The following is a 27,206-nucleotide window of genomic DNA, read 5'->3' as shown; positions in this document are numbered from 1 at the left end:
TCTTTCTGCCCCTTCCCTGCTCATGCTCGCTCACGTGCGCTCTCTCTCTCAAAAATGAATATCTAAAAAAAAAAAACCCAAACTACAATTGCTGTGTGGCATCTGGGTGGCTCAGTCAATTAAGCAGCCAACTCTTGATTTTGGCTCAGGTCATGATCTCACAGTGGTGACATTGAGCTCTGCATCAAGCCCCTGCTGTGGAATCTTCTTAAGATTCTCTTTCCTTCTCCCCCAGCCCCTCTCCCTTGATTGCTCATGCTCGCTCTCTAAAAAAAACGAAACAACAAAAAAAAAAAACCCAAAAACCCAAAACATAATTGTTTAAATTTTTCACCAAATTTAAAAGAATGACTTGTGGGTTTCTATTATAAAACTGTTATATTAAGATGCTGGGCTAGGAACATAAATCACCCATAACACTTTAATTGTTATAACTATGTATTTTAATGTTTTTGGCACAAGGGTAAAGTCAGGAATTCAGTGCTCTAGCCTCTGCTCATCTATTTAAATCTTATTTCCACTCACTAGTTTCATTAAAGTCTAATGAGTAAATGGTAATCTATTTCTTCTTGCAATTAATTTTTAAAATTATTTTTTAAAGTTTTCAGTGTCTGTAGGACATTGAAGAGGAAATTGTGTGTGTGTGTGTGTGTGTGTGTGTGTGTATGTCTATACATGAGACATCACAGAGGTCTCATCTCTAAGGGGTGAAAGGTTAACTGGTTGAGACAGCCTCTAAAAGAAATGCATGTCTGAGTGACTGGGTTCTAATCCCAGATCTATCATTGATTACCTGTGAAGCCTTGAGCAAGTTATTATGCTCCCCATGTCCCCATTTCCTCATCTGTAAAAGACAGTGATGATTCCATTTGTCTCCCAAGTTACCCGAGGACTGAGTTACCCGATAAGAAGCACCTGGCAAACTCTTGCTCAATAAAGTGTTGCTATTATTAGTAGTAGGGGTCCTGCTTAATTTATTTATGTATTATTTCCTGCACTCTTTATAGTCTTGTCACTCACTTGATATTCATCAGAAGCTGATTTCTTTAAAGGTGCCCAGACAATGTATAGTTACTCTTAGCTTTGATGGTGAGATTGCTGAGAATCAGAAACTTAAAGTTCCTGACACAGTTCCTAACTCACCAAGCTTGCTTAGAACCCAGGCATTTTGAGTTTTAGTCCAGAGATTTTTTTTTTCATTTTTTCCCATTAGTCCATTTTTTTGATTGCCCCATACTCAGTAATAGGGAAATGGAGAGGTGGTCAGGAGCAGAGAATTTGTTCGGAAGGGTATATAGAGCGGTTCACTCTCTGTCAGTGCTTCCATGACAGAGGATGGGGAAGTGAGGACAGGGTCCCAGTGGGGAAAATGGGGGGGGGCGGTGAGGGGAGACATACAAATGAGAAATGATGCAGGAGTTGCATGGGGCGTTAGGTGAAGGGGTTATACTACCAGCTACAAGTAGTTTCTCAAATGCTCTTTTAAAAAAATTTTTTTTTCATTTTATGCAGTTTGAAAGAGAGAGAGAGAGCACAAGTGAAAGAGAGGGGCAGAGGGAGGGAGGGAGGGAGGGAGAGAGAGGGAGAGAGAGGGAGAGAGAGGGAGAGAGAGAGAGAGAGAGAGAGAGAGAGAGAGAGAGAATTCCAATCAGGCTCCATGCTCAACACAGACCCTGACGCAGGGATCAATCCCATGACACTGGGATCATGATATGAGCTGAAATCAAGAGTGGGACACTGAACCAACTGAGCCACCAAGGTGCCCCTGAAATGCTCTTTTTATCAAAAACAAAAAATTATAATATTATAAAAATTATCAGCCATAAGTTTAAAAGCTGTCAATGAAACACATTTTAAATGAGTATTTCTGTGTAATTTAGTGAGTGTTTAGTGTTTCTTTTTTTTTCTTTCCAGGCTTTTTTTTTTTATTAAATTTTTTTTTCAACGTTTTATTTATTTTTGGGACAGAGAGAGACAGAGCATGAACGGGGGAGGGGCAGAGAGAGAGAGGGAGACACAGAATTGGAAACAGGCTCCAGGCTCTGAGCCATCAGCGGGCTCGAACTCCCGGACCGCGAGATCGTGATCCAGGCTTATTGAGGTATAATTAACAAATCTAAAAACTATATTTAGGGTGTACAAAATGATTTAATATAGGTATACACTGCAGAAGGATTACTACAATCAAGTTAAGTAACAAATCCATCACTCACATAGTTACCATTTTGTGTGTGTGTAGTGAGAACCCTTAAGATCCACTTTCTTAGCAAATTCCAAGTATACAATACAGTATTATTATCTAAGATCACTCTGCTAAATATTAATCTCATTAATATGAGATGAGATTACTCATCTCATATGCCATGCTTGTATAAATGTACATGAATTCTAATCCAAGTATTGATGGCTGATTAATGGTTAATAATGGGTTAACTAACCATTCCCTTGAAACTTCTAATTTTTAGTGAATTATATTAAAGCTTCATGGGGCCTTTGGGAAGTGATAAAGTCATGAGGGGTAGGTTCTCATGAATGGGAGTAATGGGCTTAAAAAAGAGTAGTCATGAGAGGACACAGTGAAAAAAACAGCTGTCTGTGAAGAAGCAGATACCAAATTCACTAGATACCCAATATTCTGGTTCTGTGATCTCGGACTTCCCAGCCTCTAAAACTGTGAGAAATAAATGTTTGTAAACAAACAAAAAACAAACAAAAAATCTTAAATGAACCCTCAAACTGTTTTTGTTGTTGTCATTGTTATTTGACTTGCTTTCTCCTCCTTATGATAGATTCCTTGAAGTATTCCATGAAAGAACATGAATATTTATGACCATTGCTACATATAACCAAGGGACTTTTCAAAAGGGTTGTGTTAATTAACATTATCATCAATATAGGCAAGACTACAACAGCTTTACAGCACCACTATGCATACTGCATATTGTCATTAAAATATATTTTCCTACCAAAAATAACAAAACAGTACCTCCTGGATTCCCCTTTAAACTCTTTTGATTATTAGTGAACTTCAACATTTTCCTGCATGATTTTTCCTTCATTATGAATTATTTTTCATTGTGTAGGGCAATGCCATGCATGACAAGACAGCATTTCTGGCTCCTGGGCTACAGATAACAATATCACCCTCTATCTTGGTCAGTGTGGCAGCCAAAACTCCCCCATATATCTTCATATGTGGCACATGTACTTTTGTGAGATACCAACCATTGTCTGCTGATCTAGCTTAAGATCTGGACCAAACATAGGCCTAAGTATCTATTCCAAGCCTTCTTTTCCTTGAGTTCTACTCTGGTTCCAGTATGGCCTTCAGGGGAAGAGGAGACCTCTTGCCAATAAAGAATTAATAAGGCACCTCTAAGAAAAAATGTCTTTGTAACCTCATTGACCGGTTTGTCCTCTGACACTTAGAACAGATTCTGTCCTTGGTTTTCACCTATATTAGAACTTCTCTCAGCACAAAAACAGACACTTAGGTCAATGGAACAGAATAGACAACCCAGAAACAAGACCACAGTTATATGGTCAATTAATCTTTGACACAGGAGGAAGGAATATCCAATGGGAAAAAAAGTCTCTTCAACAAATGATGTTGGGAAAACTGGACAGCAACATGCAAACGAAAGAACCTGGACCACTTTCTTACACCATACACAAAAATAAATTCAAAATGGATTTAAGACCTAATGTGAGATCTAAAACCATAAAAATCCTAGAAGAAAGCACAGGCAGAAATTTCTCTGACATTGATGGTAGCAACATTTCTCTAGATAAATCTCCTGAGGCAAGGGAAACAAAAGCAAAAACAAAATATTAGAACTACATCAAAATGAAAAGCTTCTACACAGAGAAGGAAACAATCAACAAAGTTAAAAGACAACCTACAGAATGGAGAAGATGTTTACAAATGACATATCTGATTTGGTTAACATCCAAAATATATAAAGAACTAATAATGCAACTCAACACCCAAAAAACAATCCAATTTAAAAATAGGCAGAAGGTATGAATAGACATTTCTCCAAAAAAGACATCCAGATGGCCAACTGATACATGAAAAGATGCTCAACATCACTTATCATCAGGGAAATGCAAATCAAAACTACAATGAGATATCACCTCACACCCATCAGAATGGCTAAAATCAAAACCACAAGGAACAACAGATGTTGGTGAGTATACGGAGAAAAAGGAACATCCTTCCAGTTGATGGGAATGCAAATTGGTGCAGCCACTGCAGAAAGCAGTATGGAGGTTCCTCAAAAAGTTAAAAGTACAACTACTTATGATCCAGCAATCACACTACTAGGTATTTACCAAAAAACTACAGAAGCACTAAATGAAAGGGATACATGCATCCCTGTGTTTATTTCAGTATTATTTACAAGAGACAAATTATGGAAGCAGCCTAAGTGTTCACTGATAGATGAATGGATAAAGAAGATGTGGGGTGTGTGTGTGTGTGTGTGTACATATATATATATATATATATATATATATATATTCATATGTATATATATTCATATGTATATATATAATATGGAATAATATAATATGGAATATATATAATATGGAATGTTACTCAGCCATACAAAAGAATGAAAAGTTGCCATTTGCAACTAAATGGATAGAGCTAGAGAGTATAATGCTAAGCCACATAAGTCAGAGAAAGACAAATACCATATAATTTCACTTATATGTGGAATTTAAGAAACAAATGAGCAAAGGAAAAAAAGAGAGAGAAGATGCAGATTCTTAACTATAGAGAACAAACTGATGGCTGCCTGAGGGGAGGTGGGTGGGGTGATGGGTTAAATAGGTGATGGTGACTGCGGTGCCTGGGTGGCTCAGTCAGTAAGCATCTGACTCCTAGTTTCAGTTCAGGTCACGATCTCATGGTTTTGTGAGTTCAAGCCCTGCATGGGGCTCTGCGCTGGCAATACAGAGCCTGCTTGGAATTCTCTCTCTCCCCTCTCCCCAACTCACGCAGTCTCTGTCTCTCTTAAAATAAATAAATAAACTTTTTTTTTAATTTTTTTTTTCAACGTTTATTTATTTTTGGGACAGAGAGAGACAGAGCATGAACGGAGGAGGGGCAGAGAGAGAGGGAGACACAGAATCGGAAACAGGCTCCAGGCTCCGAGCCATCAGCCCAGAGCCTGACGCGGGGCTCGAACTCACGGACCACGAGATCGTGACCTGGCTGAAGTCGGACGCTTAACCGACTGCGCCACCCAGGCGCCCCAATAAACTTTTAAAAAAATAGGTGATGGGGCTTAAGTAGTGCACTTGTGATGAGAACTGGATGATGGATGGAGGCTGTGAATCACTATATTGTACACCTGAAATTAATATTACATTGTATGTTAACTAACTGGAATTAAAATTAAAGACTTAATTAAAAAACTAAAAATTTTAAAAAGGAACTTCCCCTCCCTGGAGGAAGTTTTGAGCTCCCCTAGAGAATGAGCAGGCTCATCCAGCGTCTGTTTCTCACTCCAGGCCAAAACTTGGTATCAGAAAAAGGAGAGTGGCTCTAGGGGAGAAGACAGGGAAGGAGAGCAGGTTGGGGACTGGGATTCAGACTGACAATCCACATGTCAGCCTTTAGGTAAAAATTGCTTACACCACCCTGATCTCCAATATGAATGTAATCCTGCCCTTTCCAAACCAAACGCATTAGAGCCTTAACCACAGTCTTTCCACATTATACAAACCCTTTTGCTAAAAGGCAGTAAAATTCCTTTGTTAGCTTACATGAACACTATTCTCTTCTGCTCATTTTTCATGGATCCAAAATTCTTTTGTGGGGTATCTATCCACTCACATCTAACTTTTTAAATCAGAGTTATCATGTTTTCCTAACACAGCAAAGGTGCTACAGGAAAGCATAGATTTTGTTTCAGTAAGTGGAGGTCCAGAGTTATTGGATTACAAGAGATTCCATGGCAATTAATTCCTTTAAATTCCAAAATAAAGATTCAGAAATTATTTTTAAAATCTACCAGAATTCCAATTTCAATTTCAACTTCCGTCCTCACAACAGGAAAAAGCTGAACACACTGGAATTCAATGAGTTTTCTTAGATTCATTAGAGAATTAAGGTCACAGGACACACTGCCACCCCAAAATCTGGACAAATCTGCACAGAGAATCCCAGGCACGATCGGTTTGCCTGATCTTGTAGTGTAGGAACTGTACTGACAGGACTGCTAGTATTTATAGGCACACATAAATGGAAACTGATGAACCCGATGCCGAGTGTGGTGGGCTAGACTGAGGGTTTAAAGCTCCTGGGAATCCAGTCTTTGAGGGGCCCTCAGACTTTCATGGGTTTTATCTCCAGGAATCCCACCAGGTTCTCACAGAGAAGAGAGAAAAATCCTCTTATGTTTTGGGCAGAGGGAGGGGAAAGTAACCATTTTGAAATATGGGCTTTGTCCATAGCAAAGGCATACACTCTAAGGGAAGTCACTTTGCCAGAACCTTATGTATATTTTTAATTTTTTATTTAAATTTCAGTTAATATATAGTGTAATATTAGTTGCTTCAACATTTCCATACATCACCTGATGCTCATCACAACAGGTGCCTTCCTTAATCCCCATCACCTATTTCCCCCCAATCCCCCATCCACCTCCCTACCAGAACTTTATTTGATCTGAGAGAAGGACGATTAAGCAACTCCAAACATTTCTAGCTTTCCTGCCTCATATAAGGGGAGGGGGGAAAAAGCTAAGAAATGCTTCTAAAGGTCACAGCAACACAACGGGGGAGGGGGGAAAATAAGAAAACTGAAGCCTTTGGCAGTTACAACTATAGCAAACAGTAAACATACCCCCCAAGGCCCCCCCCCCCCCAAAACTTCACACTAAAAGTCAGTTACTTCAGTTTCTATGACCTGATACATCAAGTCTGGTTTTCAACAAAGCTATAAAGCCCTGCTACAGGCTATAGAAATAGTCTGAAGAGACAAAGCAAGCATCATAACCAGACTAAGATATGATATATTTTTATATTCTCAGTTAGGGACTTTAAAATAACTATGATTAATATGTTAAGGACTCTGATAGAAAAAGTAGGTAACAGGCAAGAACAGATGGATAATATGAGCAGAGAGATGGAAGCCTGAAGAATTGAAAGGAAACAGTATTTGGGGTGGCTCAGTCAGTTAAGCACCCAACTCTTGATTTCAGCTCAGATCATGATCTCAGGGTCATGAGATAAAGCCCTGTGTCGGTGTCTGTGCTGGGCGTGGAGCCCACTTAAGATTCTCTCTTGGGGCACCTGGATGGCTCAGTCAGTTAAGTGTCCGACCTTCAGCTCAGGTCATGATCTCACAGTTCATGGATTTGAGCCCTGCATCAGGCTCTGTGCAGACAGCTCAGAGCCTGGAGCCTGCTTCAGATTCTGTGTCTCTCTTTCTCTCTCTGCCCCTCCCCTTCTCACTCTCTGTCTCTCTCAAAAATAAAATCAACATTAAAAAAAAAAAAGATTCTCTCTCTTCCACGTGTGTCCAATAAATACATAAATACATAAATAAATAAATAAAACTAGAAATAAAAGACCCTGTAAGAGAGATTAACAGAGGTGAAAAAATAATCAGTGAGCTTAAGATAAGTCAATAGAGATGTCTCAAGCTTAAATGCAAAAAAAATTTTTTTTAAAAACAGAATAGCTATCCAAGAACTGCTGGACAAAAAGTCCAGCTATACAAAAGTATAACATTCACATAATGCTCCAACCTAGAGATCTAGGGTTACTGAATGGATAAAAAACAAAAAAACAAAAACAAGATACATCTATATGTTCCAAAAAGAGACTCACTTCAGACCTAAAGACACACAGAGACTGAATGTGAAGGAATGGAAAAAGATATCCCATGCAAATGGAAAAGAAAAAAAGCTGGGGTAGCAATACTTATGTCAGACAAAAAAGACTTTAAAACAAAAATTGTAACAACAGAGAAGGAAGGGAATATCATAATGAAAAAGGAATCTATCCAACATGAGGATATAACAATTGTAAATATCTGTGCACCCAACATAAGAGCACCTAAATGACACATTAGACCTGGTGGAATGAACAGATATATCCAGAACATTCCATCCCCAAACAACAGAGTACACATTCCTTTTACGTGCACATGGAACATTCTCCAGGAGAGATCACATGTTAGGCCACAAAACAAGTCTCAATAAATTTAAGAAGACGGAAATCATATCAAGCATTTTTTCCAACCATACAGTAAGAAACTAGAAATCAATTACAAGGAAAAAGTGGAAATAAAAAAAAAAAAACAACAGGCAGAGGTTTCTAAATGGGTCAATGAAGAAATCAAAGAGGAAATTAAAACCAAACCAACCAACCAAACAAACAAAAAAACCCACCACGGAGACAAGTTAAAATGGAAAAACAATGGTTTCAAATCTTTGGGACACAGCAAAGCAGTTTTAAGAAGTTGATAGTGATACAGGCCTACCTCAAGAAACAAGAAAAATCTCAAGCTAGCATTCTAACTTTCCAAGTAAAGGAAATAGGAAAAGAAGAACAAAGCTCAAAGTTGGAAGGTAGGAAATAATGAAGATCAGGGTGGAAATAAATAAAAAAGACTTAAAAGGAAAGAGGGAAAGAGAGAGAGAGAGAGAGAGAGAAAGAAAGAAAGAAAGAAAGAGTCAAAGAAAGAAAGAATCAATGAAACCAAGGCTAATTCTTTGAAAAGAAAATAAACCAAATTGATAAACCTTTAGCCAGACTATTCAAGGCAAAAAGGAAGAGGAACAAACGAATAAAATCAGAAATGAAAAAGAAGTATCAATACCACAGAAATACAAAGGATTATAAAAGACTTCTACTAAAGTTTATGCCAACAAAGTGGACAACCTACAAGAAATGGATAAATTCATAGAAACATATAATCTTATAAAACAGAATCAGGTAGAAATAGAGAACAGATCAATTGGTCTGAACAGACCAATTACTAGTAACAAAATTGAGTTAGGAGTAAAACAAAACAAAACAAAAACAAACAAACAAAAACAAAACAAAACAAACACTCCAAAGTCCAAGACCAGATTGCTTCACAGGTGAATTCTACCAAACAATTATAGAAAAGTAATACCTACCCTTTCCAACTATTCTAAAAAATAGAAGACAAAGAAAATCTCCAAATTCAGCACTACCCTGATACCACAAGCAAAGACACTACAAAAATGTCAAACTACAAGCCAATACCCTTGATGAACATAGATGAAAATATCTTCAAGAAAATATCAGCAAACTAACCTGAAATATACATTAAAAGATTATTCCAGGGATGCAAGTATGTCTAATATTTGCAAATCAATCAACGTGATACATCCAATTAACAAAATGAAGGATAAAAATCATATAATCATCTCAACAGATGCAGAAAAAGCACTGACAAAATTCAATATGTGTTCATGATATAAACTGTCAACAAACTGGGTATAGAAGGAATATGCCTCAACATAATAAGGGCCATATTGCAAACCTACAGCTACCATCATACTCGATGGTGAAAACCTGAAAGCTTCTTCTCTAGGATCAGGAACAAGCATGTCCACTCTTGTCACTTTTACTCGATATAGCCTAGCCACAGCAATGAGATAAGAAAAAAATAAAAGGCATTCAAATTGGTAAAGCAGTAAAACTATCACTATTTGCAGCTGATACTATATATAGAAAACCATAAAGACCCCACCAAAAAGCTACTAGAAGTAATAAGTGAGTTCAGTAATATTGCAGATACAAAATTGATATACGGAAATCTGTTGCATTTCCATACACTAATACAAAAGTAAAAGAAAGAGAAATAAAGAAAACAGTCCCATTTATGATTGCACCAAAAAGAATAAAATACCTAGGAATAAATTTAGCCAAGGAGGTAAAAGACATACTCTGAAAACTATAAGACATAGATGAAAAAAATGAAGTCAGCACAAATGCAAAGATATACCATGCTCATGGAATGGAAGAATTTATATTGTTAAAATGTCCACACTACCCTAAACAATCTAAGGATTCAATGCAAAAGCCCTATCAAAATTCCAATTATATTTTCATGTAACTAGAACAAATACTTCTAAAATACATGTAGAACCACAAAGAACCCTGAATAGCCAAAGCAGTCACGGGAAAGAACAAAGTTGGAGATATCACCACCTTAGATTTCAAACTACACTACAAAGCTATAGTAATCAAAACACTATGGTCCTAGCACAAAAACAGACATGCAGATCAATAGAAAAGAAAAGAGAGCCCAGAAATAAATCCACACTTACATGGTCAATTAATCTATGACAAACAAAGGCAAGAATATACAATGGGAAAAGACAATCTCTTCAATAAATGGTGTTTGGAAAAGTGGACAGCTACATACAATAAAATGAAATTAAAAAAACAAAAAACAAATGAAATTGGACCAATTTCTTATACCATACAATTAAATTCAAAATGGATTAAAGAGTGCTTACTTCGGCAGCACATATACAAAATGGATTAAAGACCTAAATGTGAGACCTGAAATCATAAAAGTCCTAAAACAAAGCATAGAGCAATAATTTCTTTGACATCAGCCTTAGCAACACTTTTTTGGATATGTCTCCTTGCACAAGGGAAACAAAAGCAAAACTAAACTGTTGAGACCACACCAAACTAAAAAATGTTTGCACAATGAAGGTAACCATAAACAAACTGACAAGGCAACCTACTGAATGCGATAATTAATTAATCTGGTAGGGGATTAATATCCAAAATATATAAAGAATAAACACATACAAAAAAAGCCCACAAATAGATCAAAAAATGAGCAGAGTAACTGAATGAACATTTTTCCAAAGAAGACATACAAATGGCCAACTGACACATGAAAAGATGATCATCATTATCAGGGAAATGCAAATCATTTTGCATAAATGCAAAAATGTCATAAGGAATAAGATATGGAATTGGGAATATTCTTATTAAGGTACCCCCACTACCCATGAAGCAGTCTAGTATTAGCTGAAAGTAGACATATATTAGCTGAAAATGTATATTTCAAATTTAGGGCAACATTAAAAATTTTAAAGAAGTATGCTAAGGAGAAAAAAAATGGAATCATATAAAATGTTCAATTATGACCAGGGAAAGCAGGGTTGCCTGGGTGGCTGTCAGTTAAGTATTTGACTCTTGATTTTGGCTCAGGCCATCATGTCATGGTTGTGAGACTGAGCCCCGTGTTGGGCTCTGTGCTGGATATAAAGCCTGCTTAATATTCTCTTTCTCTCTTTCTCTCTCTTTCTCTCTCTCTCTCTCCCTGTGTGTGTGTGTGTGTGTGTGTGTGTCCCTCCCCTGCATGTGCACACATGCTCTCTCTCAAAATAAATAAACTTAAAAAAAACAACAGAGAAAGCAGAAAATGAGGGGAATATTTTTTACAAGAACAGATATAATAGATGAAAAACACTTATAAACATGGTAAATATTAACCCAACTATACCAATTACTTTAAATGTGAGTGGCCTAAATATACCAATTAAAAGACAGAGACTGTCAGAGTAAAATAGGAAAAGACCCACTATATGTTGTCTACAAGAAACCCACTATAAATACAAAGACACATATAGATTAACAGTAAAGGGATGGAGTAAGATATTACCATGCTAAGTCTAATCAAAAGAAAGATGGACAAGCTATATTAATTTCAAAGCCAACTTCAAAACAAGGGATTTATAAGAGACAAAGAGGGACATTACATCATGATAAAGGAATCAATTCTCCAAGAAGACATAATAATAATCCTTAACATGCATGCACCTAACAACAGAGCATCAAACTATGTGAGACAAAAACTGACAGAATTGCAAAAACAAATAGACAAATTCACTATTATACTTGGAGACTTCAAAACATCTCTTTATCAGTAACTGACCTATCCAGTTGGTAGAAAATAAGTGAGAATAGGGTTTAACTACATAATACCACCAATCAATTGGACATCTATTTGACCTCTATAAAATATTTTATCCAACCACAGCAGCATACACATTCTTCTCAAGCTCACTGGGAACATTCACCAGGATATTTCACTCTCCGGGCCATAAAAACACTTTAACAATATCTCTAAAAAAATTTTTTTAATGTTTATTTATTTTTGAAGGAGAGAGAGACAAAGCATGAGCAGGGGAGAGACAGAGAGACAGGGAGACACAGAATCCAAAGCAGACTCCAGGCTCTGAGCCCTCAGCACAGAGCCCAACACGGGGCTCAAACTCACAAGCAATGAGATCATGACCTGAGCCAAAGTCGGACACCCAACCAACTGAGCCACCCAAGCACTTCCTTAACAATGTTTTTAACTGAAAATCATACAAGAGTGCAGTCAGACTACAGTGGAATTTAACTGGAACTCAGTAACCTAAAGATAGCTGGAAAATATCAAAAAAATTAGAGATTAAACAACACACTTTTAAATAACACTTGAGTCAAAGAGGAAACCAAAAGAGAAGTTTCAAAATATATTTAACTCAGTGAAAATGAAAATACAACATAGTAAAACATGTAGGTAGGCTTAAGTAAAAGCAATGCATATTAGGGAAATTTATAGCAATTAATCCATACGTTAGAAAAATAATTTTTTTAACTAGAAAATTAAAATTTCTAAAACCAATAATCTAAGTTTCCACCTTAGAAAAACAGAGGAAAATGAGCAGTATAAACTCAAAGCAAACAGAAGAAATAATAAAAATTAGAACAGAAGTCAGTGAATTTGAAAACAGTTAATCACTAGAGAAAAATCAATGAACACTAAACATTGGCTTTTTGATACAACTCTATCAGGGTTAACAAAGAAAAAAAAAAGAGAGAGAAATCATAAGTTACAAATACACAAATATTGGAAATGAAAGAGGGTCACCACTATTGATCTCACAGACATTAAAAAGAGATATTACAAATAATTCCATGCCCCCAAATTTAATAGATTCAATAAAATTCTTTGAAAGAAACAAAACTCATGTAATAGAGAAATTCATAAAGAAACTGAAACAATAATTAATAACCTTCTAAAAAGAGAGCAACAAGCAGATGGTTTCACCAGTAATGGTTTTACCACACAATTGAGAAATAAATAATACCGATTCTCTACAATATCTTCCAGAAAATAGCAGAGAGAACTCTTGCTAACTCATTCTACAAGGCCAGAATGACCCTAACAACAAAAACCATATGAAGACTTTACAAGTAAAGAAAACTACAGACCACTATCTTTCACGAACATAGTTGCAAAAATCCTCAACAAAATGTTAGCAAATGAATCAAAAAATGTAGGGGCGCCTGGGTTGCTCAGTTGGTTAAGTGTCCCACTTCGGGTCAGGTCATGATCTCAAGGTCCAGGAGTTCGAACCACTCGTTGGGCTCTGTGCTGACAGCTCAGAGCCTGGAACCTGCATCAGATTCTGTGTCTCCCTCTCGCTCTCTGCCCCTCCCCCTCTCATGCTCACTTGCTCTTTCTCTCTCTCTCAAAAATAAACATTGGGGGAAAATTTTTAATGTATTAAAAAATTATACATCATGAATAAGTGGGGTTTATTCCAGGCATGCAAGGCTGCTACAATATTTGAAAATTAATGTAATTCATCACATCAACAGGCTAAAGAAGAAAAATCATACGAAGCACATATATATAAATGCATAAAAATCATTTAAAAAATCCAACACTCATTCATGATTAAAATCAACAAGAATAAAGGGGAACCTCCTCAACATGATAAAGGACATCTATGTAAACACACTTAATGATGACAAACTAAATACTTCTAAGACTAGGAAGGGACAGATATCCACTCTTATGACTCCTATTTAACCTTGTTAAAAAATAAAATTAAATAAGACACATTAAAACTGATACTACAGAGGGGTACCTGGGTGGCTCAGTTAGTTAAGCATTCGACTTTGGCTCAGGTCACGACCCCACGTTTTGTGGGTTTGAGCCACATGTCAGGCTCTGTGCTAATGGAGCACAGAGCCTGCTTCAGATTCTATGTCTCCCTCTCTCTCTCTCCACCTGCCCTGCTCTCTCTCTCAAAAAAAAAAAAAAAAATTAAAAGAAACCTGATACTACAGAAATACACAGGATCATAAAAGAGTACTGTGAACAATTACATAACAAAAAATTGGATAACCTAGAAGAAATGGATAAATTCCTAGAAACTTACAACCTACCAAGACTGAATTATGAACAAACAGAAAATCTGAACAGACAGTGCCAAAAGAGACTGAATCAGTGAGCAAAACCTCCCAACACATAAAGCCCCTGGACCAGATAGCTTTCCCAGCTAATTCTAGCAAATATTTAAAGAAGAATTAATGCCAATTCTTCTCAAGTCTTCCCAATTCATATTGGGAGGCCAGCATCACTCTGATACCAAAGCCAGATAAGGATAATACAAGAAAATTATAGACCAATACCAGTGATGTACATAGATGCAAATATTGTCAACAAAATATTAACAAACTAAATTCAAATGTACATTAAAAGGATTATCCACCAGGACCAAATGGAATTTATTTCTAGGATACAGATGCTTGGTTGGAAGAGCATGTGACTCTTGATCTCAGGGTTGTGAGTTTGAGCACCATGTTGGGTGTAGAGATTACTGAAAAGAAACAAACAAACAAAAAACATTAAAACAAAAAATAACAATAACAAAAGGAATTCTGACGGTCCTCTTGAATAAGGTAGAGGAAAAGCAGTCCAGCAAGAAAGGAGAAAAATCTCTTCTCTGATGGCTAGCCCTCTGACATCCCAATTTCCCTCTGGGCCCTTTAGCCTTCCTCTGAGAGTAGAGAGCAAAGAACGAGAAAATTCAAGTTTCTCTTATGAAGAAGGAAGAGGAGTAGAAGGAAAAGAAGAAACAAAGATGTTACATAAGAATGGTGTATATATGGATTTCAAGCTGTATTACAAAGCTGTAATCATCAAGACAGTATGGTACTGGCACAAGAACAGACACTCAGATCAATGAAACAGAATAGAGAACCCAGAAATGGACCCACAAATGTATAACCAACTAATCTTTGACAAACCAGGAAAGAATATCCAATGGAATAAAGACAGTCTCTTCAGCAAGTGGTGCTGGGAAAACTGGACAGCGACATGCAGAAGAATGAACCTGGACCACTTTCTTACACCAGACACAAAACTAAACTCAAAATGGATAAAAGACCTCAATGTAAGACAGGAAGGCATCAAAATCCTCGAGGAGAAAGCAGGCAAAAACCTCTTCGACCTTGGCTGCAGCAAGTTCTTACTCAACACGTCTCCAGAGGCAAGGGAAACCAAAGCAAAAATGAACTATTGGGACCTCATCAAAATAAAAAGCTTCTGCACAGCAAAGGAAACAATCAGCAAAACTAAAAGGCAACTGATGGAATGGGAGAAGATATTTGCAAATGACATATCAGATAAAGGGTTAGTATCCAAGATCTATAAAGAACTTATCAAACTCAACACACACAAAAAACAAAGAATCCAGTGAAGAAATGGGCAAAAGACATGAATAGACACTTCTCCAAAGAAGACATCCAGATGGCCAACCGACACATGGAAAAATGCCCAACATCACTCATCATCAGAGAAACACAAATCAAAACCACAATGAGATACCACCTCACACCTGTCAGAATGGCTCACATTAACCACTCAGGCAACAATAGACGTTGGCGAGGATGCGGAGAAAGAGGATCTCTTTTGCACTGCTGGTGGGAATGCAAACTGATGCAGCCATGCTGGAAAACAGTACGGAGGTTCCTCAAAAAATTAAAAATAGAACTACCCTACAACCCAGCAATTGCACTACTAGGTATTTATCCAAGGGATACAGGTGTGCTGTTTCAAAAGGGCACCTGCACCCCAATATTTATAGCAGCACTATCCACAATAGCCAAAGTATGGAAAGAGCCCAAATGTCCATCAATGGATAAATGGATAAAGAAGATGTGGTATGTATGTGTGTGTGTGTGTATGTATATATCTATCTATCTATCTATCTATCTATATATATATATATATCTCGAATGGAGTATTACTCGGCAATCAGAAAGAATGAAATCTTGCTGTTTGCAACTACGTGGGTGGAACTAGAGAGTATTATACTAAGCGAAATTAGAGAAAGACAAGTATCATATGACTTCACTCATATGAGGACTTTAAGGTACAAAACAGATGAACATAAGGGAAGAGAAGCAAAAATAATATAAAAACAGGGAGGGGGACAAAACATAAGAGACTCTTAAATACGGAGAACAAACAGAGGGTTACTGGAGGGGTTGTAGGAGGGGGGATGGGCTAAATGGGTAAGGGGCATTAAGGAATCTACTCTTGAAATCATTGTTGCACTATATGCTAATTTGGATGTAAATTTTAAAAATAAATTAAATTAAAAAAAGGAATTGTGTATATAGCATTGGTGAAAGAAAATGTAAACAAACAAAAAAAACAACTGTGGCTTCTTATTTACTCATAAAATTGAGAACACCAACGAAATTGACAACATGGAAGAAAATACATTCAGAAAGAAGCAACGTTAAAACAAAAAATAAATAAAATGGAACAAAGAATAATACCCCAGAGGCTTTGAATCTAGATGGTTTTACATTTTAGAGATGATTTCCATTGCATACAGAATTTTTTTTTTAGGAAAAAAAACACAAAAGATGTATATCGATCTAGCTCATTATGCAAAGGAATCTATACCTGAACCTGATAAAGAGGAGGAAAAATATCCTAATAAATAAAATCAGATAACCAAATAGAATCTAAGGTATATTAAACAATGACTAATACATCACGTTGGATTTATCCCAGGGATTCACAGTGGGTCCACTGTGAAGGATTCTATATTACGTATAATGTTAAATGGCAAAACAGGAAAAAGATCCATTTAAATTTAAGCCTTGGTTGAAACCTCATACATTTTCCGACTTTATGTATAAATGAGCACGTATATATACAAATATCACTAACATGACTAGGATGACGTTTCCCTTCACGTCAAACAGTATCTAAATTAAAGCAAACCCTTGGTGTTCAAACACTATTGGTATCTCCACACCACCTGTGCAAAATCAGGCTGCTTTATTAACACCTTTACACCACCTGGTTCGAGAAGTGTTTGCCAATGCAGTTAAATTTGAAACCCCAAAAGAGAGGTAAATGTCTTGAACTTTTCCAACACTACTGGAACAAGGAACACATACACAAATATGGTTAAGAATTCAGAAGACCGTTCAGCAAGGTGACTGATACATGAATAAGCAGAAGCTTTCCTATTTGTGACTAATAAAACAATCAAGACAATGTGGTGGAGGGAGGGAGAAGGGCATCGTATTAACGTAGCAACAAAAGCAAATCCCTGGGAGTAATTTTAAGAAGCCACGTGAGAAACTTACAAGCGTTTCCTGAAAATTAGAAAGCATGAACCAGATAAGCAGACACGCGGCAGCTGTTCCAAGACGGCGAGACTCAGAGACTCAGTGGCTTCGCCTCTGAAATGGGACAGGCATCCTCAAGGTCAGGAGAGGACTGAGGGACATCAGAAGGGCCCTCTGGAGTTCCGGTTTGGAGCCCATCTGGGCGGGAGTCTCTCCCCTGCTGCTCCGACGGGCTCTACCAAAGCCTTTCCCCGCGGGATCCAAACCTGCCGCCTCCTCACCAAGACCGCAGCTGAATCAACCCCAGCCAGCCAACTTCTTTCCAAGTCAGAGGCTGCTCCCCTAGGCAACCGCGTGTAGGCGGAAACGCCGCGGAGCATCCTGGGGATTGCAGTCCTTTTGCGCTCTGGCGCACTGACGCTCACCTGGTCCGCAGAAGGGCCGGTTTGGGGGAGGAGCTGGTCTGGCCCAAATCCCTCCAGCTGTAGAGCCGGGGCAGGGTAAAAAAAAAACCTCCCAAGTGATGGGTTCACTGGTTCCAGTGTCTGCTCTCAAGGGGCCAGGGTTGCTCTGGCCCAAGTTCATCTGTGGGTGCGGTGTGGTCTGCGAGTGTGCAGGAAACACCAAGTACGTTGAGAGAAAGCAAAATTTGTTCACCAATCAACCCTCACGTTTCCAGATCTAGGGTTCTCAGAGTGCTGCTTACAACTCTTCATCAGCTTGTCAATATCTACAAACAAACAGCCTGCAGAGACTTCGATTAGAATTGCACTGAATCTCTGGATCAAATTAGGGAAAACTGACCTCAGAATATTGAATTTTCTGAGCCATGAAAATGGTATCCTGTATACTTAAGTGTTATCTAGTTATGTTCATTAGAATTTTATAGTTTTCAGCATACAGATCCTGCACATATTTTATTAAATTTATACCTAAATACTGAATTTTGTTGTTACCATTTTAATTAAAAAAAATTTTTTTTAATGTTTATTTATTTTTGAGAAAGAGGCAGAGTGCAAGCAGGGGAGGGGCAGAGAGAGAGGGACACACAGAATCCAAAGCAGGCTCAGGCTCTGAGCTGTCAGCACGGAGCCCGAAGCGGGGCTTGAACTCACTAACTACAAGATCATGACCTAAGCCGAAGTGGGACGCCTAACTGACTGACCCACCCAGGTGCCCCAAGATTTGTTTTATATATATACATGTGTATATATAAAGAACTTTCCTGAGGGACACAAGAGAAGTCTGGAAAAAATGACAGGACACATCTGCGTTTGGATAAGACAATTTAACATTTTAAAGATATCTATAATCCTTAAATTTTTGGCAATTAAAACCCTATGGTAGAGGTGCCAGAACAGACAAGCTAATTGATGGAAGAGAATTAGGTGTCTACAGCTGTCCTGTATATATATGAGAACTTCACGTATGAAAAAATAGGACTTTACAAATCAGTGTTAGACTATGGGATGGATTATATTGGTAAGACTAGCTAGCTGGTCAAAAGGAAATTACATGGCTATTTTGCATGACTGAGCATCCTAAAATAAATTTCAGGTGATTCAGGGTATAATATATTTTTTTAATTTTTTAAATTTTTATTTATTTTTGAGAGAGAGACAGAGTGCAAGCAGGGGAGGGGCAGAGAGCGATGGGGACATGGAATCCAAAGCAGGATTCAGGCTCTGAACTGTCAGCACAAAGCCTGATGCAGGGTTCAAACTCACAAACTGTGAGATCATGACCTGAGCCAAAGTCTGACGCTCAACCGGCTGAGTCACCCAGGCACCCCAGGATGTAATATTTTTGACTCAAATGGTGGAGAAAATGTGGGTGAAGCCAGTAAAAACAAAGGGAGATGTCTCCCCTGGGGTTCCTCATCCAAACCACACAATACAGAGAATGAACTGGGTGAATACTTTCTCAATTCTAATCAGTACTATTCTAGGTGCTGAAAACAGAAGTTACATACAATTGATACCTACAGCATTAGAGCATGGGCTTACTTCTCTCACAAACCCTTGCTTAGAAAGTCTAAAACACAAAAGAAAACTACCCATTAAGAATCTATGCACAATATAATTGCAAATATGTACAGTACTTTAAAAAGGCCTACAAGGAGAACTTTACAGAAGGAAAGTGGGCTAGGCTCTGTGTTAGGCCAACCAGACAATTAAAACATTAGGCTACAACAACAAACTGCAAATCCTTTGTTTGTAATGTAAATGATTGAATACGTTTTGTTTATATGTTTTTATTCCTGTATTTTGCTATTAAAATTTTTTATAACATTTCCAAGACAAAAAATTACAAGTTTATGCTTTGAAGAATTTATGTAATTAAAATTTCACTAAACTGGGGTCCCTGGGTGGCTCGCTCAGTTAAGCATCTAACTTTGGCTCGGGTTATGACCTCATAGTTCATGGGTTTGAGTCCTGCATTGGGCTTTGTGCTGTCAGCTCAGACCTGGAGCCTGCTTTCAGATTCTGTGTCTCCTTCTCTCTCTGCCCCTCCCCTGCTTGTGCTCTGTCTCTGTCTCTCAAAAATGAATAAACATTAAAAAAAATTAAAAAAATTTTTATCACTAAACCAATTTTTCTAGTTTAGGACTTATTTGGGTTTTGACACTGGAGTTGCACTGAGTAAGCATCAGAAATGTAAGATGCTTAAAAATTGCTACACTACTCATCCTGGTTGGGGGCTTGGGTTTGGGTGTTCTTTGGTTTTATTTTAACTTTTCTTTTCAAATGTAAAAGCCTTAAATGTACTGTAAACCTCAGATTGTTGTAAGGCTTGGTTGAGGTTTGTGTACTGTGGCTTGGATGCAGCAGTGGTTGGTCATGGAATAAAGAACGCATGGATCAGAACAACAATAACAACAAATGAAAGGCTAAAACAAAATAACAAATGGCAAAAAACAGCTGCAACACATATGACCAGATAGTTATATCCCTACTGCACAAAAGCCTCCATCGCTAATAAAAGAGGACTCTATCAACACATAAATGCCTCCAAGAAGTGATGCAGAAAAAATATAAATTGCCAATAAGCATGAAACTGTTTAACTCTCACTAGCAGTCGATTAAACGAAAACATACAAATAATCACCAAGGAGACATCACTCTCAGTGAATAAAAATGTCAAAAATGGTAAAGGCCAACAAGGATGGGCTGAAACCAACACTTGGGTACTTTTGGGAGGCATGCCAACTGGTATGATGTTTCTGGAAGGCAGTCTGGCCCAAGGGCGTAGTTACATGGGAGAGCAAAAGTATAATAAGGAGGTTTTACTCCAGGCTTATATATAAAACTACAAGTAACATGAATATCCAAGCCCTTGGGGCTTATGTACTCAGAATTTTTCTATAAGTCTAACAGTAAGCGAAGTAGGCTTATGTATAAGTAAGTAAATTATGAGTAAAATAAGTACATTATTAGCCATATGGTATATAAATGGTGCCACCAGCTAGGCCACACCACGTTTCTATTAGGAGGGCTCAGGTCAGGGCACTTCACCGCTGGTTTTTTTCCTGGGAATGACCTCTTGCGAGCCTTAAGACTCACAATGGCATTTTGGAAAATCAGCCCTAAATCAGATGTTTCTTCTCTATCAGCAACCACATATGTTATGACATGCGGTCGATTAATTTTTTTTTTTACATTAATTTATTTTTGAGAGACAGAGCACAAGTGGGGGAGGAGTGGAGAGGAAATGAGACACAGAATCTGAAGCAGACTCCAGGCTCTGAGCTGTCAGCACAGAGCTCGAAGCAGGGCTCGAGGCCACCAACCATGAGATCGCGACCTGAGCCAAAGTGGGATGCTTAACTGACCAAGCCACTCGGGCGCCCTGACACGTGGTTGATTTTAAGAGTCAGGTTGAAGGTAACGTTGGAGACTCAGATCTTATTTGCTTATTTTTTTTATAAGACATTGGAGAGCGGATCTGTGATGATCAGATTTGCAAGGTCTGGTGGCAATGGGAAAGGCTGGAGCTAAGGGAGTTATTGAGGAGGATTAGTTAGAAGATATGGGGCCAGGAAAGATGAAATTCAAGAGATCTTTCTAGAACATTAATGAACAAAAGTTAATGACTGATTTGGGTGGTGGGAGTGGGTGATGGGGGAAAGAAGAGCAGGTAGACTTTAAATCAAAAGCCGTATTGAAATCAGTTAGAAACTGCTGGGTGCAGATCTTCAATTGTGATGTCAATTAATGAAGCCTCGAAAGTTGTATCACGTTCACTAATTTCCATTCACCAGTGGCAACAATTGCTTCCATCGTCAATACCACCCTTCTACCTGGTTACCTCCACTGAGCATTTTATCTGTATCTTCTAGTAGACTCACCTCCCCACATTCCCTCAACTAATCACCTCAGGATGCCTTCTTCAGATCTCCCATTTTTAAATTCCTATCTCTGAGCTGCCCATCACCAAATTTCTACTTGATCCTTAGAAGGAAGGGAAGCCACCCAGCTTTCCCTGAGTTTCACCAGGGCCACAGGCTGGGAGATTACCTTATCAGCTCCTGTTCAATCTTAGTTCCAGGACTTTGGTGGCTCAAGGCTAAGGGGAAGCATAGCTGGGGGTGGGGGGCAAGGCAGATGACCAGTGGGAGTTGGGTGCAAGGCGGGGTACCAGTCTTCAGACTGGTGGGGCCGAGCAAAGGAACTGCCTGTGGAGGGCTGAGAGGGAAGGGCATGGTTGTAGGGGTGAGGGAAGCAGGTCATGGGTGCAGGTGGTGTTGGGTAGGAGTAGGGGCAGGCAGGGGACTCAGGCAAGAAACCAGAGAAGGTGGCAGGAGACAGCTGGGCCAGTGGCTGGAGCAGTGACCGCTCTTGCTTCCTCTGCTTAGCTCTGCGGTTCTGGAACCAGACCTGAGGAAGGGGAAGAATAGCCACATCAATGCCTCTCTCTCAAATAGGTGGCCCTGTCACATCAGAGCCCCCCTCCCCTTCAATGACAGAAGCTTCAGGTACAGAGCATAAGCCTCTCTGACCATGCAGAGGAAGTACAGTTCTTCCCAAAGGCATAGGCCAGCTGGGCCTAGATTAACAAAGCAAGACCCACACCATCACTCCCAACCTGTGTCTAAATTGGCCGTACTATGAATTTGGGTGAATTAAGAATATCAACTTCCAACACGAAAGAGATCAATATGACACGATGGCATCTTCCCTCCACAGAGAATAGGAAACTTCCCCTAGGATTATTAGAGACGAATTTTATTGTTATAGACAGCTGGATTTAGGGTGGCGGCTTTATACTTAAGATGATTTCTATGGTTCGGATGAAAGGCACATCAGGCTGGCTGAGTCTCAAGGCCATGGTTAGGGACAAGGGTACATATGCATGCAAACACTTAAGATTGAATTTCTGTTGGAATTCACATCACTATTTTTAAAAATGTTTTATTTATTTTTGAGAGAGAGAAAGAGTGGGGAAGGGGCAGAGAGCGGGGGGGGGACAGAGGATCTGAAGCAGGCCCTGGGGCTTGAACCCACAAACCATGAGATCATGACCTGAGCTGAAATCAAAGGTCAGAGGCTTAACCTACTAGGCCATCCAAGCACTCAGGATTCACATTCCTATGAAGGTTGAGGGTAGGGTGTTGAAAATCAGGTTAGAGCTTAGGGTTACATTCAAGGGACAGTCTCATTTTAGGTGAGGTTATGTTGACTGCTGGGCAAGGCCATGTTCTGGGGAACGTTTAGGTTTGGGTTATAATGCCATATGAGAATTCATACCCCAATAGCTCCTGAGCACCAAATCTACATTTCTTCCCAGGAGAAGTGGGGGATCCTGGGGCATCACCTGGATTCTCGCCTCACTGAGGCCTGTGTCCCGGGCGAGGCCCTCTCGGGCCCAAATGTCAGGGTACTGATTCCTCCCAAAGGCTGCCTCCAGCTGTTCCAGCTGCGCTGGGCTGAAGGTGGTTCGGTGGCGGCGCCTGGAGTGCGGGCGACCCCTCTGTGCACCTTGTGGGGAAAGCCGTGGTCTCCGCACTCCTACACCAGAAAGGTTCCTGTAGGGCCGAGGGCTCATGTCTGAGGATGGAGGGGAGGGGAGAGGTTGTGTGGGGTGGACCCATCCGTCCATCCAGAATCTCGGATGCCGGTCCGCCCAGATCCCCTTTGCCTTCCACCCCCCAAAACCCCTCAGCTCTGGTAAGGAGCTAGATCTGGCTCCGCCTGAGCCCCCACTTCATCTCTGAGTGCGCTTATCCTGGGCTCTCCACCTACATTGTCACCCCTGAGCCTCACTTCTCACCCTGGGCACTTCTGCCTCCTGTAAGTCCAGGCCCATGGAACATTCCCATGCAACACGTGTCCCTCCATGTGCCTTTCGCCTCTCTGGGAGCATGTACTGTCCTCCTGGGTCTCACCCTCTGGGGCTCTTATTTGCTCTGACACAGTAACAAACTGTCCGGGTCTGTAGGACACCTGTGACTTGTTTCCTGCTCTCAAGGCTCATGTTCAACATCTACGTTCCCTAGACTGCTCCCATCCTCCTCCACCCTTCTTCACCTGGGAAGATGAAACATTCCTCCCTCTTCCGCTCAGACACACCCTCCCCTCACCTACATTTCATCTTCTCCCCTGGCCCGGCCCTGGCCCGGCCACCGGGCTGCAGGAACCTGAGCTCGTGGGAAAGGCTTGCCTCTCCTCCCTGCAGGCTCACTAAGCCCCCACACTAATTAGTCTGAGAGCCAGCCGGGGAAGAGAGGACACGGAGCGAAAGGAAACACCTGGAAGGCACACACTGAGAAAAGGAGATGTCTGGAGCTGAGGCACCCATCCCCATGGGGACCGAAGGAGCAGCTCCCACCAGGGGCTCAACTGTCCACCTTGGGGACACATGCATTGAGCCACTGGTGGTCCCCTGCTCTCTTGGGATCCAAAGCCCTGGCCCCTCCAGATTCCCATCTCAGAGAAGGCAGTGCAGTGGGCAAACCATGAGATCAGGGATGAGGAGCCAGATTTCAGCTTCGCCTCTGCCCCACCACTATGTGTGCTGTTCAGCAGTCCATCAATGCCAAGGCTGCGGGTCCAGTCTGTCAAACGAAGACATTGTCCCTCCCTGTGCTTGCTAAGATGCCCAAGGTTTTTAGCATTCTGGGGGCTGATTTTTATCTCCCCTTCTTGCCTTCCTTGTGGGGAGCCATGCCCTCCCCCAGGAGCCTAAGCGTGGAGCCCCCTCACCTGCTGCCTCCTCAGGACCACCCCAGAGATTCACTCACCCACCGTGGAGGTCAGAGTCCCAGCGGCGGGGTAGCCCTCGGGCCAGAGGCTGCTGCAAAGTCGCCCTTTCTTCTGCTTACCATGCTCACTCCTCCCTTCTGCTTCCATGGCTAACAACAAAGATCAAAAACAGTCCAGGTTCCTGTGTCCCTGAGTCTCTGAGCCTAGGTCAGTCTTTCTCTGGTTCTGTCGTTCCCCTCTCTGCCTGTTTATCTCGCTCCTTCTCCCTGTGTTTATGCCTCTCACTCTCTGTATGGAAATACAGATGGATATCTTTGTCCTTCTCACTGTCTCCCCTGTTTTCTAATTTTTTTCCCTAACTCCCCATTCCTTTGCTTGAGTATCATAGCATTCTCTCTGCCTTGCCCCGACCCTGTTTCTCTGTCTTGGCCTCTACTTTCCACTGTCTGCCCCTTGTCTCTCTCTCCCTTTGCTCTCAGCTGCCTACTTTCCCAGCCTGCAATCCCACACCACCTCTTTCTCCCTGAGCCTTGGAGGAGTGACCTGCCCCTCGCCCCTGGGGGCCCATCCAATCATTGCCTGGTCACCAGAGCCCCCTTCGTCAGGGGAGGATCACAAGCCGGATGAGGGAAGGTGCTCAGTTGGAGGGTCCAGGGACTGGGGCCAAGAGCTCGTATTCCCAGAGGACCAAGTTCTTTTGTCCTGTTAAATCCCCTCCTGGGAGCAGGCAGGGTAATAAGAAAATACATTCCTCCTAAGACCCTTCCCCAGAACCCCACCGTGGGGAGAGGGGGTGCAGGATTGTACCAGAATGAGGGCCAGGAGTAGGGCCTGCCTGGCATCTCAGCATGTGGGTGAATATCCAAGGATCTGTTTCCAGGTAACTAAAAAACTAAAAGACACAAGTGCATTCTGGCCCCTCCTTGATACCCTGATTCTCAGAATATACTAGATACACCCTCCCCCACCTCAGGACAACCTCAACCATGGGCTGAATCTCCAGGACACCATAGTTCTCAAGGGCTGTCTGCTTTCCTCTCCCAAATGTCACCTCCTCACTCACTCAGAACCCCTGGGACTCCAAGACCTTCCAGGGTCATGCAGACATTCAGAAAACCCTGACCCTCGAGAGCCTTGGAATTCTGGGTACATCCTGACTGCTTGGACTTTAGGACTCTGCGAGACACTGAGATGCCCACGCCATCCTGACATTCTGAGTCTTCAAGGAAATGCTGAAGCACCTAGGATCCCAGAGCAGTCAGGAAACCCTGACACCCACAATATTCTGCTTCTTGAGATCACTTAGACCCAGAAAGTACATTCTGACATCCCTAGGGGATCCTGACCCTTTAAAGACAACCTGATACCCCAGGACTCTAGGATACTCTAGGACGCACTGAAACCCAGAATGTTCTGCCTCTACTAGAAGATCCCTCTAACCCTGCCATGAGGTTCTAACTTCTCAGGACACCCTACCCCTCATGGAAGGGACAGTCTGAATCACCACGGTCATGCTTATCTTTCGCACACATCCTTTTAAAAGCACCCTGACAATTTAAGACCAAAAAAAAAAATTCTCTAGGATCTTGATGCTTACAGTATGGTCCACAATCAGCAGCATCAGCAGCACATGAAAGCTTCTTAGAAATGCAGAATCTTGGAGTCCACCTTAGTCCTACTGAACCAGAATCTGCATTGTAACAAGATCCCCAGGATAAACGGGTATCCATTTATTTTCACCAGCTCAGGCTGCCATAACAAAATACCAAAGGATGGGTGGCTTAAACAGTAGACACTTCTCAAGGTCTGGAAGCTGCAAAAGCCAAGGTCAAGGTGTCAGCTGATTCAGTTCCTGGTGAAAGTTCTATTCCTGGGATGTAGACAGCTGTCTTCTTTGTCTTCACATGGCAGAAATAAAACCACCTTTGGTCTCTCTTCCTCTTCTTGTATAGATACTAATCCCATCATGTGGCCCTTGCCCTCAAGATCTCAACTAACCCTAATTGCCTCCCAAAGGCCCCACTTCCAAATGACATCACATTGGGATTAGGGCTTCAACACATGAATGGAGGTGCAGGAGACACACAAACTTTTGATCCATAAGAGCATTAAAGTTGAGAAGCACTGATGGAAGTCACCAACCTTTCTCCCTCTACCCCAGCATATACCATGACCTCCTGGAGCAACCCAAGCCCCCATGACATTCTGATCTCCCAAGACCCAGAAATATGTATTCAACTTGAACCTACGAGCAAGTGCTGAATTCTAGTACATCCTGCACCCTCAAGATACCCTAACTCTACAAGGAAACTGACCAGCTATCTAGTACAGCCTAATTGCCCCCAGGGTACTCTGATATTACAAAGAAACTCTGACCCATTACCCCTGCTCCCCAAAGACACTGAGACACTGCAAGTTTGACTTGACATTTCAGAGAACCATAACCCCTCAGGGGGCTGGAAGGCTTAGAGGCATTTGGTCTTCCAGGCATCCTGATTCCAACCCCCAATCCTGACCCCCAAGGAAGCCTGACACCCAGGATCCTCTCAC

At 40.7% G+C, this 27,206-nt stretch overlaps 1 protein-coding gene across 1 annotated transcript; it reads right to left on the bottom strand.

Moving 5' to 3' along the window:
- Positions 1–21,339: 21,339 nt before the first annotated feature.
- On the bottom strand, positions 21,340–24,803 carry PROP1 (PROP paired-like homeobox 1). Its single transcript, XM_043561164.1, has 3 exons — positions 24,695–24,803; positions 23,269–23,501; positions 21,340–22,331 (listed from the first exon to the last, which is right to left on the bottom strand). Exons 1-3 carry the CDS (start codon positions 24,801–24,803, stop codon positions 21,993–21,995), a joined length of 681 nt encoding a protein of 226 aa, XP_043417099.1. The 3' UTR covers positions 21,340–21,992.
- Between the last annotated feature and the right edge of the window lie 2,403 nt (positions 24,804–27,206).

The sequence above is a fragment of the Prionailurus bengalensis genome, chromosome A1, assembly GCF_016509475.1.
Source record: "Prionailurus bengalensis isolate Pbe53 chromosome A1, Fcat_Pben_1.1_paternal_pri, whole genome shotgun sequence".
Classification (NCBI taxonomy): Eukaryota; Metazoa; Chordata; class Mammalia; order Carnivora; family Felidae; genus Prionailurus; species Prionailurus bengalensis.
This window is presented reverse-complemented; position numbering and strand designations above follow the sequence as displayed.

Excerpts from the sequence above, each read along its gene's own strand:
- PROP1 (XM_043561164.1), bottom strand. The coding sequence starts at position 24,803 with ATGGAAGCAGAAGGGAGGAGTGAGCATGGTAAGCAGAAGAAAGGGCGA. Across the intron at positions 23,502-24,694 it reads GACTCTGACCTCCACGGTGG|ACATGAGCCCTCGGCCCTAC; the intron begins GTGAGTGAATCT and ends CTCCATCCTCAG. Across the intron at positions 22,332-23,268 it reads TCAGTGAGGCGAGAATCCAG|GTCTGGTTCCAGAACCGCAG; the intron begins GTGATGCCCCAG and ends CCCCTTCCTCAG.